A 14920-nucleotide genomic window follows, 5' to 3' on the forward strand; every position below is an offset into this window, starting at 1 on the left:
ATGAAGAGGAGGGGGCCAAGGAGGGGGCCGAGGACTGAGCCCTGAGTAACAGGAGAGCGCGTGGATTTCCAGACGGGGATATGAACTATTGCCTGTCAGTGACGTAGGAGGTGAACCAGTCGAGTGCAGTGCCCCCAACATCCTGTTGGCGCAGCCTTTGAAGGAGGATGCAATGGTTGACAATGTCAAAGGCTACGCTGAGGTCGAGTAGTAGCAGGACATTGAGGGCACCAGAATCTGCAGAGGTGAGGAGATCGTTGATGACTTTGACCAGGGTAGTTTCTGTGCTGCTAAGTAGGCGGAAGCCAGACTGGAGGAGTTCATAGAGGTTATTGGACTGCAAATGGGTGTGGAGTTGGGCGGCGACAATGCGTTCTAGAGATTTGGAGAAGATAGGTCAGTTGGAAATGGGGCGCTAGTTGGAAAGGTTGGCTTGGTCAGAGGTGGTCTTTTTGAGTATGGGGGTGACGGACGAGACTGATTGAAGTGAGTGGTGAGATGGGGGATGAGGTTGGTAAGGGTTGTTGGGAGGGGGTTCAAGAGAGCTGGTGGTTGTCTTTGATGCAGTGATGTCGGAGGTGTCAACAGGGGAGAAGGCAGTTAGAGAAGGGAAGGGCGGGAGATCAGGCCAAGGGGGGATGGAGGCAAAGTTGTTGGGGTGGAGGAGTTATTGATGGCGGCAGTCAGGGAGGAGCGGATTTGGGATATTTTATTGTTAAACGCAAGAAGGAAAGAGTTACAGAGGTCAGGGGAGGAGGGTGGCTGGAGCAGTTTGTTGACGGTAGAGAAAAGGATGCGGGGGTTCCGGTTGGTGCTGTTGATGAGGGTGGAGAAGTGGGCGGATTTAGCTGCTTGAAGAGTGTCATGGTAGGAGGAGATGTGTTGTTGGTAGGCTTCGGTGTGGACGGTGAGGTTGGTTTGTTTGTAGAGACGTTCAAGTTGACGGCCGGTCTGTTTCATGGTGCGGAGTTCCGGGGTGTACCAGGGGGCGGGGTTATTAAATGAGACAGAGGCAGTTTTCCACGGGGCAGACGAGTCAAGTGAGTCAGAAAGGATGGAGTTGAGCATGATGGCATAATTGTCAGGGGAAAAGATGGAGCGTTTTAGCGAGCCAGTTTGCATCGCCCATTTGCCATGGCCACTATTGAAACCAATGAAATATGTCAATTTTTACCACTCCGGATTTTTATGACAAGTTTGGGGAGTTTTTGAGTATGAGGAAGCCTCCCAAAAGCCAATATAAGAAACAAAGTTTCCCTGGGCCGATGGTGGTGCTCGGGCCCTAATAATGTCAACACGAATTAATGTTTGGTGTTTTACTTTGAAACCGGAAGTGAAATGTTTCCCTGACGCTGGCTTGACGCCGCTCCGTTCAGTTAAGCTGCTCACGGTGATACCTAACGGCCAGGTCAGGGGCGGTCGTCATTTAGGACCGATGCTCAGTGGACGTTGACAGGACAGCAGGGGCTCTTTCTTTTACCGACACCGACAGCGTTTGCTCGCGCAGTTGTTAGCAGACATGATGATGATCTCCCCGTGGGACCGCTGGTACTCCACAAGCTGCTGTCTGTGCTGCCATGTCCGCACAGGAACCGTCATCCTGGGGGTCTGGTACATGGTGAGCACCGCCTATCTGTCCCTCACTGCTTCCAGAAACAGATCATCAGGGAAAACAGGATCCCCTCAGAGAGCATTCAGACTGTGTGCACGTTGTTTTTTGATAAGGTTGGGTTTGTGAGTGTATTACTGTACATTATTATTAAAACAACAATTCTTACTCACAGAAAGGAATTCCATTCTTCTCATTTTTAATATATCAGTAAACTTTAAAGTGGTAATACTTAAAGTTACTCAGGTAAAGTTGACTTAAAGAGGCCTAATAAAGAGGCTTCTGTATATTGAAATGGGCATTAGTCACATGCGTTTTAGTGGGTTTATCCTTGATTGATTATACTTTAAACCTCTGTCATTAAAAATAACTCATATTGTATTGTTTCAAAGTGATTTTGCAAGATCCAAACGTGAAAATAGGCTTTATGTTCTTTTTGTACTATCACACTCTCAATGGGAGATATCGTCTCTTGAATGCATCTCTTTTGAATTGAATGAGCAGGAGAGGGTAAACCAAACCCTACATGTGGAAAAATTCTCTCTCCGCTCCCTATGAATAAATGAGCACTTGGCCTCTTCAGGTAGCAGGTTTTGTGTCAGGCCTATTGACTGCAGAGAATTTTCCATTACATTCACCTGATCAATGGGGATGTATGAGTCATCTGCATAATGAGCTGCGACAGTCAGACCAACACAAAAGCCAATGTATGTGACTGGAGCATTAACAGTAGATTGTAATTCAACATGGCTACATTATCTCTAGATACAGTCTAATTATTATCTGGGTTTTCTAGGGTGACTGTGTTAGGATTTCCTTTTGTTACCCTGCAGCTCATGATCATTTTGAAATCTTTACATGTCAGGATACCTTGAACACCTGCCCTTTTGCATTCTCACTGTTCCACTGTGTCTTCCTGCCCATATTGTTCCCCACCTGCTTGTCCATATTGTTGCATTTATCTACCCATATGTCCTCCGTCCCTAAGCTCATCAATGCCGTGGTGTTACTCATCCTGCTCACAGCGCTCAGTGATCCTGAGCAGTACCACCTGACCAGCGCTGAGTTGGCTAATGACCTGGATGTCATGGATGACGCAAGTAAGTAGCCCAGAAGGACATTACTTTTTAGTAAATGTCCCTGTGTGTGTTAGTATTCCAATATGTTAAGAGTTTTTGTTACATATAATTACATTTACTCAGGTAAACAGCTTTTTGCATTCTGTAAGAAACCTCCACTGGCCTCTCCTATAACTGACTGTGACAGATGACTTCATCTTTTCCCGATAGCCTTTCCCTCTTGTCAACTGACTTATACAATGATTTATTGCGTTACTACAGGGACCTCACACATTTGTCTAGACGATGGTCAGCACTTCTTTTTAAATTTAACACCCAAAGCCACAGACATGCAAGCCTAATGTCCATATGTGCAGAGCATTTGAAAAGCCTTCTTAACACACCAGGTGTACACTGGAACAGTCTGAGTGGAGGTGGCCCACAGTGCATGCTGCTGGTAGCCTCTGATTCGGAATACTGTAGTGTCCCAGTTCCAAAGGATTAAGGTGTCCTATGATCCAGGACTGCAGGCTGGGCCAGCTGCTGCCACCCCTTGTATTTTGGTTTTGCCTGGCGCTATTTTTCTGTGACAGAATGATTAGTTATGTTATGTTGATATGAGGTTAGGCTGACACGGAGGGAGAATAGAGGGTGATAGCATGTCAGCGTGTCATTTGTCAGCTGAACATGATTTTGTGAACTCTGATTTGGTATTGAATGTGCCTCAGCCAAAGTGAACTTACACTGCAGTACATAATATGAGTGACTTTTAACTACATCTCTCTCTGCTTTAGACATGTGCATCGCCTCAGCGATCTCTCTTCTGATGATACTTATATGTGGCATGGCAACATACGGTGCATACAAGGTAAAATAATGCTGAATTCCAATGTTCATGATTCTACAATAGTTGCACAATGCTGCTGATCAAAACACAGTATCATGCTCTTAAACACTGATTGTGTTAGTCAGATCAGAGCATCTTAACATTAATGGGTTTCAGACGGTTTAAAATATATATTAATGTTGCCAGGCTAACACTACATCTTTGTTTGAAGTCTTTGAAAACATATCAAATCCAAACACCATCCCTCCTTTTTATTATTTTAAACACACTGTAACATCCTTGCAACCCAGATCAAGATCTGATGTATGATAGATACATCAGCTTACCTTAAATAGCTAAAAGACATATCTCCGTTTCAGCTGCGTGCCGCCTGGATCATCCCATTTTTCTGCTACCAATTATTTGACTTTGCTCTCAACACTCTGGTCGCTGTGAGCATTGTGGTGTACCCAAACACCATACAGGATTACCTGCAGCAACTGGTAGGTCACCTCAAGTGTTACCTCTTTAAAGTGGAGTTAGTGACATCTAACAGCACAATATTTACTTCTTTCAGGTTCACATAGCCAGCATTTGACTTTTCATTTCACATGTCAGTATCGATCAATGTACAGCTACAGATGCCTCTACTATCTAACGGTGTTAGTTTAATGGTGTCGCTGCTGCTTCTGTTTTTCTGACTCCCGTGCAGCCTGACAACTTCCCCTACAAAGAGGAGATCGCTGCTCTCAGTAATGTGTGCTTGGTCCTCATCGTGCTGCTCTTCATCGGCTCAATTCTCGGCTTCAAGGTAGTGTTTTTATACCTTAATTTACATATCTTCTCCATGTGTTTAACATCACTTTCAGTTTTTACAGGCCTGCCAGGCTTATGTTTGCAATACAACAAAGAAAAGATGTATTATGCAACCCTGTGACTTAGGCACCTGCTTTTTATGTAACTTTCTGTCCAGGTGACTTTATATAGATCCCAAAGGTTTAGAAGCCCCATGGGATGTCCTACTGAAATGATCTTGGGAGGTTTTTGGCAAAAGTTATGCATCTCACATCAGATGCTGTCAAATAGGCTATTTGCACTTCAGACATTTTTGACTTATTGACTTATTATAGTAAAAAAACATGAATGCCTAGTTACAGGCAACATTAACAATGACACGTTTCTGTTGAAGTATTCCAGTAAGCCGTGACAGTGCGACTGCTTGCACACTACCACGACTTTGAAACTGACGCAGCTAAATGGAATTCAGACATCATAACTATTTTATCATTATACCTGTGCTTTTCATACTGGGACATGTTCAAATGTCGCCTGGGGAATAGGATTATAAAATAATTTCTAACTGCTGATAGTAAAATGGGATCTACCAATAGATATACCTGACTTTTCCTCTAGTGGCACCATGAGATTGACAAATGGATGAATTACCATGAATACCACGGGAACATTCATTTCCTCCTCTCAATAGATTGTCACCAAAAAGAATTAGTCCAATACTTTGTTTTGTTTTGACCAAATGCATGCAAGACTAATTGCATTCCTGTCAGTCTAACAACCTAAACTTAGATGGTGATCATAGTAAACATTATCTCCTAAACACTGATATGTTAGCATTCTAACATTAGCATTTAAATCAAATCAAATCAAATCAAACTTTATTTATATGGCGCTTTTCATACAGAAAAGTATCGCAAAGTGCCTCACAGAGATGTACAGAAAAAGAGAAACATCAAATAAAATCAGGAGAAGAAAGTTAAAAGAACCCAACCCTCCCACAGTCATGCACAGAGACACATACAAATGTATATACGTTCATTCACACATTCACATAAACACACACAGCCATGCAGGCACACAGATACACAGACTCACACCTACACCAACGCTAGCTGTCACTACAGAGACATGGCCGTGCAGCGAGACCTGAGGTACAGAGGAGTCTAGAGGAAGCTACCTTTTGGGGGGCCAACCACACCGGGAGAGATCCCAGTCCAAGGTCACAGTGAGCACCGCCACAGAGACCACCCCGACCCGAGCAGACAGGAGCCTCCGCACCAAAGTGCAGAGCCCTCTAGCCGCCCGGGCCGGAACCGTCCACGGGACAGCACCCCCCGCGGCCAAGATCAGAGACAACTCCCAAACTGGCAGGCCCCCTGAGGAAACACTGGAGATTAAAAACTGTTGCCTAAAACAGTAAAGGGTTAAAATATGGAGGCTAAAAACGAGGGACTAAAACATAAAAGCATAAAAGCATAGAGGCTAAAACGTGAAATAGAAGATAAAACCATAAGAGCATAAGACATGAGGCCATAAAAATAAATAAAAGCATGAAGGCTAAAACACAGAGATTAAAACAGTAAAAAAGGATAAAAAGTGCTCTGATTAGCACTGCCTAAAAGAAATCAATTAACTAAAAGCCTGGTTAAAAAGATGGGTCTTAAGCCTCTTTTTAAAAACCTCAGCAGTCTCCGCGACCCTGAGGCTCTCCGGCAGGCTGTTCCACAGTCGGGGCCCATAATAACTGAAAGCCGCCTCCCTGTGCTTTTTTGAACTAACCTGTGGTATGGTTAAAAGGCCGGTGCCGGAGGACCTCAGGGTCCGCGTCGGCCGATAAGGTAAAAGCAAATCAGATAGGTAAGAGGGCCCAAGACCGTTAAGACACTTAAAAACTAGTAGAAGAACTTTAAAATCAATCCTGAAACGGACGGGGAGCCAATGCAGCAGCTTTAAAACTGGTGTTATGTGCTCCCGCCCTCTGGTCCGTGTCAGCACTCGTGCAGCTGAGTTTTGTAATAATTGTAGATTCGAAATGCTCTTTTTGGGAAGTCCAGAGAGCAGGGCATTACAGTAGTCTATACGACAAGAGATAAAAGCATGCATCAGCACCTCCGTGCTGGCCTGAGAGAGAAACGGGCAGACTCTGGCTATGTTCTTAAGATGGTAAAAACCTATTTTTGTTATATTTTTAATGTGTGGAATAAAACTGAGCTCAGAGTCAAAAATCACACCCAGATTTTTTACAGATTGTGATAGTTTAAATTTCTGTAACTCTGGTAAAAGTTTCTCTTTCTGGCCCTCAGGACCAATGAGTAAAATCTCTGTTTTGTCCTGGTTGAGCTGTAGGAAATTTCCTGCCATCCATGTCTTGATATCTAAAATGCATTTAGCTCAAAGCAGTGCTATGCAGCTGAGAGAGCTGCTAGCATGGCTATGGCCTCTCAGTCCTTGTATGGGGTTTGTATTGTGTAACTAGAGACAATCCAGTGAAGTTGTTGTTGTAGATATGATGCAGCTGTATTAACTGATGTGAAGTCTGAGCTAATAAGACAAACAGCTAATTTCAGTAGCAGGTTATGGTTTGGACTGTCATAGATAAGGGATTTTTAGATTGAACAGCCCACGTGGTACCTTCAGAATCTGCATTTGAATCAGTAGTTGTGTGGAGTCATTTCTGACTGATTGCTGTGGACTGGGAGCTACATTTTGTGATCTCTGTTGCTGCAAATGGATCTCTGCAGATCCCTGTGGAGGCTGTTAAAATAACTTAGCTGTCAGAGTATTAAAGAGGCTTCTTAATTGGGTTATTACAGAAGTTAGAGAGCTCAGTCTGGCTTTGGTTTGTACAGGCGGATGGATTTAGCAGATGGTGTTGTGTTTGGCCGGGAGTTCCAGTAGTAAGCTTCCTGTTGAGAGCCAGATGATTCCTGGATGACAGAGAACAACAGGAACTTGTTTTTGCTGCTCTGAAGTGATGAATGCAACCCTCAGGTAGAACTTGAAAACAGTCTACAGTCAACAAGTGGGGGAATGGATTATTATCTGTATTTTATGTGAGTTATTTACAGTGTCAGACTTTCCTTGAATAACGTACTTTTGGTGTGCATGTTATGGTGCCGTCTATGACTGTGTAGAAAATAAAGGACAGGGTGGCACTTACACCAAAGCCTCTCTGGGAAGGAGATGGCCTAATTGCATAACATAATAATGAGGAAAAGTTAATTTCCTGAAATGACAATACTACATAAAACAACTTAAAACTGTTTCTCCAGACACAAAATACAGCTGAGGCTGATGGGAATGGCCTTGATTGTGTGGGTATTTAGCGATAAACCAAAGCATTGGACAAATTTGATTTTTGACGTCATGATGGTGCTGAAGAGTAAAAGAATCACCAAATTAATTACACTTAATCCTAAGAGGGACGTTTGTGTATGTACAAATTGTCATGGCAATCCATTAAATATTTGAGATATTTAAAGTAGAGATGCACAGATCCATTTTTTTCCGATCCAATCTGATACTGATACCTGGGCTGAGCCTATCGACCGATACCTGATACTGATCCAATACTACTGTTGAATGAATGAACCGGATACCTGTCCATGTGAGTGAAGGCATCAGGCTTGACATAAACATTTAGCCTTGTTAAAAACAAGGTAACAAATTAACACAGATATAAATGTACTTAATATTATTTAAGTGTACATTAGCAGCAAAAAGAAAGAAATAACACTTCCATGTAAAGTGCACTGCAAGCAGATATTTTAAAATGTAATATAAAACCCTAACGTGTTGCAAACATAGAACTGAGGTGATTAGATCGCTGTAACTGTATTGCTGTGTATGATATTAATAAAACAGGAATGACTGCATCAGAATGCTGGATCGGCCTCTTACATCCGATATCAGATCCAGCTAATTAGTCAGTATCAGAGCAGATATCGGATCAGGGTATCGGATCGGTGCATCTCTAATTTAAAGTTGTACTCCGTAAGATTTTCATCTATTTATTTGTCTTTTAAGTTCATATCCATCAAAGAGTGAGTTAAAACAATGGTGATCATGTGACCCACTAATGAAAGCCGTGTTGTCTTTTTGAGGAGTTTTCCAATATCTGTGTCTGTGGAGACATTCCCTCTCTAGATGTAAATGAGCCGCCATGTTAGTGACGCTGCTGACAGCGGTTGGTCTGTCGGCCCAGATCGTGTGGAACTGCGTTCACCTGTGATCGGAACTCGGGAACCTCAACTTCTGAGTTGGCTTGTAGTAAGAGTAGAAATGTAAAAGGAACGTGTGTGTACATATTTAAGGGGGTAACATAAAGGGGACGGACTGGAAGTAGAGAGGTGAATGTGTTTCAATAAAGTTTACAAAAGAGCAAAAAAGTCAACACATAGTAACCATTAACTTGGCAAGATGGAGGCTCTGAAAGAACAGGCTCACCTGCAGTTACATCTTACTGCCACAGAGGCCGCTAGAAACAAGGATCTCAAATCTTGTGGAGTACAACTTTAAGTCTTGACCAAAGTGGTGGACAGACTAGCAAAGAGCCATCCATGGAGCCATGGCGCTGGTATGGTTAACAACCATTTGTGTGTGTTGTCACAAATATGTTCGCTTAGACTCAATCAAATACATGATTACTTACAATGACCTTAAGTAGTACTTGTGACTTTGCTAAATAGAAGATGATGTTGACGTTATGCAGTTCAAGCTTCTGATCTGTGGTCTCTTTCTGTGTGATATCAGGCCTACCTGATTGCCTGTGTGTGGAACTGCTACAGATATGTGAGCGGCCGGGGTTCTTCTGAAATCCTGCTCTATGTCACGACAAATGACACCACGGTAAGTCACGTCCACTGATCTGTTTTACCATATTACCACGGTTAACTCATGAGGATGGGCATATCATGTCCTGTACTTTTGTCATTGGCAACAAATCCTATGAAAATACCAAAACCAACATCGTGTTAGTCTGTCTCTCAATACTTCGTTAGTTAGTTCACCGCCTATCTGTTGTGCTGGCGCATTGTTTTTTTTAGCAAAACATATATCTTTCAAAAAGTATATGGGGTGTATGGGGGATTAAGTGAAAATGAAGTACCCAGTGCAACAGTGTGGCACACTGGGGATTTTAAATCAATTTTGGACAACAAAGGAGCTTTATGGCACATTTGTTTGTTTTTTGTTGATAATAAGAAAAAAATATTAGCGGACTTATCAGTTATTCAGAAGATGTTTAGCTGTTTTTTTACCCTGGGAGGACACATTACAGTTAAAGATCACCTGTTATACTACTTTTCTGGTCATAATTTGTTATTCATGATTCCTATAGAGCATAGCATTCAGAACTGAGCACAGCTGAGCCAGGCGGTGAACAGGGCTCACGTCTAAATGCATGTGCATCATGGTTTGATACTTTGGTGTCTTTTAACATGACTACACAACAGTATGAAAACATTTAAAGGTCAGAGAAGACAGAAAGCATAAAAGGTCCTCTTTAAAGAAAACCAGGAATGAAAAAAAAAGTTCTTTTCCCGCCAGACCACCTGTGTGAATGTTAATAACATTTTCCAATTAGCTGTTACATACTACAAACAGATAATTCCTCACTTGCTGTGTACAGCTGAACAAATACTTTTTTTTTGAGCAAAAAAAAATAAGAACAAGTCAGCAGATATTAATGAAATGTAGAAGTACAGTAGCAAAAAACCATCACTGTGTGCAATATGTTGCCAAATTCATAGTCCATTAAACTATCCTTTATGTCTATGTTGTCATCTAGAGACCCAACATGAAAAATATCTGATCTTGAATTGCTGCTTCTTCCACCTCCAAAGGCAACAAAACAATTCAATCCAGACCTTGAGTCACATTTTCATAGTCTGCAAGGGTTTCCTCAGGCCAGTCTGGTAACTGTAAAGTCATCATGTTGTGGGAGGAAGGAAGTATAAAGATGGCCTGCCATGGCAGTTAGTTTTACATGCATGGATGAATGAACAGACTTGGACAGAGAGATGAGGCTCCATACTGGCAAAGCCATTAGGATGGTGGCGGAGGAAGCATAGTACAGTAAGTGATCTTTGTCTGGGTGTTTCTGGGTCTCCTGTTGGTGTCCTGTTTCTCAGGCCTGGCCCCCTGACCACTGTTACCCTGCTGCCCACACACCTCATATAGCTAGTCAAACCATGGAGAGGAAAAAGTAGGCTGCAGAAACACTAATGACCTGTTTTGACTATTGCAAAATCAACAGCTGGCTCTATTACTGACCTTGCAGGTATTTTGAGCAACATGTTCACTCTTCAGTCTGCAGCTTAAGACTCATCTGAGTGTACCATTCCACACAATTTGAAACAATCCACCACACTATAATACACTGTGTGGCTGCATGTGATGTGATGTGGGCTCTTATGAAACAGAGACTCCTGATGGGTAAAACACCTGAGCTGTAAAGAGAGGAACAGGAGGCCTTCTCTAAGTCTCTGACATAATTTGTAAAAAGTAGCAGAAAAACAGCAGCCTGTTCCATGGCTTCCTAACACTAGCCTCACCTCTGCAAGTATGCTTTTCCAATTAGAGCCTTATGTATTCAATTAGAGCTCCCCACAGCCCACAGGCAGGTTTGTGGCTTTTGGTCAGCAGCTTGCATGGCTATATAGCCGTTTGGTCCAAGGTGCCCTGATGTGTTCCATATGTACCAGATTCCTGCACATAAAGAAAAGTCACTCACACACAATCAGGTGCTTTACTTGGCAATAAAGGAGAAACCATCAGTAACACTTGAAATGCATTTAGAACAAATGCATATAGGTGGATATGGGTGATAATGATCCAGCCTCACTCCCTGAGATTACTGCAACTTCTGTCAGTCCAGCAGTTTCCATTCTCCCACAGTACATAAGCAGTTTGCAGAGATAACTGGCAGATTTTCCATTCAGAGTGGTTGAAATGACCACCGTTGCTAGCAGATATGGTTAGCTGTAGCTAGCTAGTATAAACTAATGCTAATGCTAAAACTCTCCCTTTGTCCCAATTCCAAAGTTGTACATTCCTGATTCCTTCCCTCGACTCCTCTCCTCACATCTGAGTCCTACCCGAGATGTGATCAGATGAGACGAGGAAGAGCCACGTGGAGAGAGGAGGCGAGGAAACAGGCATTTAACAAAATGAGTCATCCTTGTCTCGAAGCCGTCATTTAAAAGCAGCGTCAGTTAAATAGGACGAGTGGCACAGCAGCATCAGCTGTCCATAGTGTCATCATACAACTGTACCTTTATTTACATTTTTGTACAGATGTCATACATTTGTATTTCCTACTCTCACACACACACACACACACACACACACACACACACACACACACACACACACACACACACACACACACACACACACACACACACACACACACACACACACACACACACACACACACACACACACACACACACAGGACTATATGGTGTGAAGCACTACAGATGTTAAAAAAAAAGATATATAGCAGAAAGCCTGTATGATTGAGTGATATTCACATATAGGTCTACACACAGATTTTACACTTACGTCTATACAAAGTATATATTTTATGTTACACACACACTACAGAAGTTCTGCATTAACACAAAATCCAGCAGCGTGCCATCTTCCCACAGGGTTAGCGAAGGTGTGGATGTCTTTATTTGTGCAGAACATTACTGCTGTGAAACGATCAGGCTCTCTTCATTCACGCCCTGGCTCACTCGACCACAGCTGCTTTCTCTCTCTCTGTCACAGCTCTTTTTATCACAACATGTCTTCGCTTATGGAGTGCTGAGATCGAAATCTTCACATGATGGCTTGGTACTTGTTTTAATTTAAGACTGACACTAAAGCTACATATCCTGGATAAAAAAGTTGGAATCCTCACCAGTTGATGATCTATAGAATATATGGATAAAGATGCAGCATTGTTTGTGAATGGAAGGGCAGGGCTAGTATTATTCTAAATAAAAATGAAATAAATGAAAAATGTGAATTGTTCTAACGTGGGTAGTTTTGATTCTAACTATAGAAAAGCATTATTCAAAACAGTGGTTAGATTTAAGCTTGAATGTTCATTTCAAAAGTCAATATCTAGCCGATACTGGAACAAAAACAGGATTTGTGAGGCCGCTGCACTAGTGACGGGAGACTGAGTCTGTCCGTGTGGACGGAAACCCTCAATGGCTCATTGTTTAAACCATGGGAGACACAGGTCAGACACATGCTGTTGCTGTTGTATATGAAGTCAGAAGAACCACTGAGAGCCTACGTTTCTGTTAGCCATGGTGAATGTTGAGTCACTCCTAAGATGTTCTGCCTCCACACAGTCTCAGCTCTGCTTCCTGGTTGATTATCTGAGAAAGACACAAGCACAGAGGAAGCTGGGATTCACACTTTTAATTGAATGAAAGTCTTTCTCGTAAATGTTGTAAAGATGTGTGAACAGGTTTATGACAAACTGGAGAAGAGTGGTTTGGTGAGCAATTTGCTGAGCTGAACACATTTCTGCTTTTTTGGAGTGTAATCCTACAAGGAAACATGCTTACTTCCAGTGTGAAGGGTGAATGACATAATAAAAATAAGGGGGGTAATATTTCAAGAAAAAAGTGGCAAATTTGCAAGAAAAAGATAGTAGACTTATGAGATTAAAAGACGGGAAAATAGAGTTTTGTTTTACACGTCTAGTGTTTTATTAATTAGTGTTAGTGTTAATTAGTGCTAGTGTTTGTTGTGCTAAATATTACCCCCCTCCCCTAAGTCTGTAATTATGTTTTTTTTTCCATACTTGGCCCCAATACGCTGTCATAGAAAATTGGGAAAAATGTCCCTCACCATTTATCATATCCCAAGCCCATATTTAAACCTCTTGTTTTGTCTGACCAACAGTCCAAAGACAATTTTACTATCATATACAAGTAAGAAAATCAGCAAATATCCACATCTGAGAAGCTGTGATCAGCGTATGTTTGGCATCTGTTCTTAAAATATGACTTTAATTACGAATCCATTATCGAAAATGTTGCTCATTCATTTTTGTTTCACTCAGTTAATCAATGAATTGACTAATGTAGTCGGTCAGCACTAGTCTGCTCATCCAAGAATTCAATAGTGAAGCTGCTTTTAATTTGTACTGTACACAAATAGTTTGGAGAGGGGGCTTTAAAAGTTTACTAATATTTGATTTAGACTCCCCAACTCAACTCAGCCTTGATTTCAAACGTAATATGTTAATGTTAATCATCATTTTTGCAGTCTAAATCACATTATTGGAATTAGCAATTACCCAAAAAGTGGAAAACCTAAAAAAAGGATGCCTTCTGTTTAATGAGTATTCCAGCTGCTCTGTACTTTTAAACCCAGAGCTAAATGGACATTAATTACCAAGGGGGCACAAGCTTCAGCACCGTGATATGTTTGCTTCATCCATTAGTGGAACACATGTTACACAGGTTGACTGTGTGTTCTGTTGTGATGCAGAATAAACAGAGGACAAATAGCAGGCTTTTTAAATAGATACTATTTCAATATTTCTGTTTCTCAAAGCCGATGTGATTCTACTGTGAAGTGAAAAACAAAGCTCCAATACAGAGGCATGATAGTTGCTATATACTCTGCATATGACAAAATGCACCTTTTATGATCTACGATGTATACACAAGGCATTTTGGATGTGAAGTAGAACATTAAGAAAAAAAAAAATGAAGACCCTCCACTGCTGTTTTAAAAGACACTTTCTGTTGTATGTCTTTTTTGCTTTTATGTAATTGTTCACCAGTTGAATGAAATGTGTATGAATTGTGCTATGCAAATAAAGCTGCCTTGCCTTTCGTATTTACATAATCGTATTTGGTTTAAAACGCAGAGTCCTCCTGGCCTCACTTAATCCAAAGTACCAGTTTTACTGTTTAATTCTTCTGTTTGAAATTGCACCAAAGCTGATGTAACATTATGCAACTTAAACAAAAACAGGCTCAAACATTGACAGAATTCTCATCCTTTTGCATTAGTTTGACACTCCTGTTTCCTCTTCTTTCCTCCTTATCTCCAGGTGTTGCTACCTCCGTATGACGACAGTGTCAGCGTCCCTCCCAAGCAGGCTCCTCCACTGTACACCACTGCTACGGCATGAGAAATGTTCCTGCTGACTGGACCCTGCTGTTAATTAAAACCCCCAGCCAGATTTATGCACCACACTGCCTCTCCAGTGTACATTATATTCATGGATATATTGTAGGTACACACACATTACAGCACACATATGCATGCACTGACACATACACAATCATCTCACACACATGCGACCACCTCTAGCACCACCGTGACCTCTCATCCCATCCTGGTATTTATTTATATTCTCACTGTGATTCTTCCATGCGTCTGCCCTGTTTCTGTTTCTTTAATTCCAGATTTGATGCACATTTTAATGCATTTGAACATGGGTATAATAAGGCTCTAGTTTGATAGATTCTATATATTTGTATTAATTCTATTTACGCCCTGTGTGTACCTGTGATAGTATTTTATGTGTCCTACCTTTGGTAGTCATATGTAACTTATGCACAAATGCAGAAATGACGATCGTATTGCCCACAGTAATGAGTTTCCTGT

The 14920-nt window shown here is 41.7% G+C and overlaps 1 protein-coding gene across 1 annotated transcript; it reads left to right on the plus strand.

Moving 5' to 3' along the window:
* Nucleotides 1–1519: 1519 nt before the first annotated feature.
* Nucleotides 1520–14490, plus strand: LOC310950892 (lysosomal-associated transmembrane protein 4B-like; the record flags this gene model as incomplete). Its single annotated transcript, XM_083918920.1, has 7 exons — nt 1520–1618; nt 2598–2709; nt 3462–3535; nt 3874–3996; nt 4206–4304; nt 9041–9136; nt 14361–14490. The coding sequence occupies 7 exons, from the start codon at nt 1520–1522 to the stop codon at nt 14439–14441; spliced, it is 684 nt and encodes a 227-aa protein (XP_083775046.1). The 3' UTR covers nt 14442–14490.
* Nucleotides 14491–14920: the final 430 nt, after the last annotated feature.

Source organism: Echiichthys vipera (genome assembly GCF_963691815.1).
Source record: "Echiichthys vipera genome assembly, chromosome: 8".
Classification (NCBI taxonomy): domain Eukaryota; kingdom Metazoa; phylum Chordata; class Actinopteri; order Perciformes; family Trachinidae; genus Echiichthys; species Echiichthys vipera.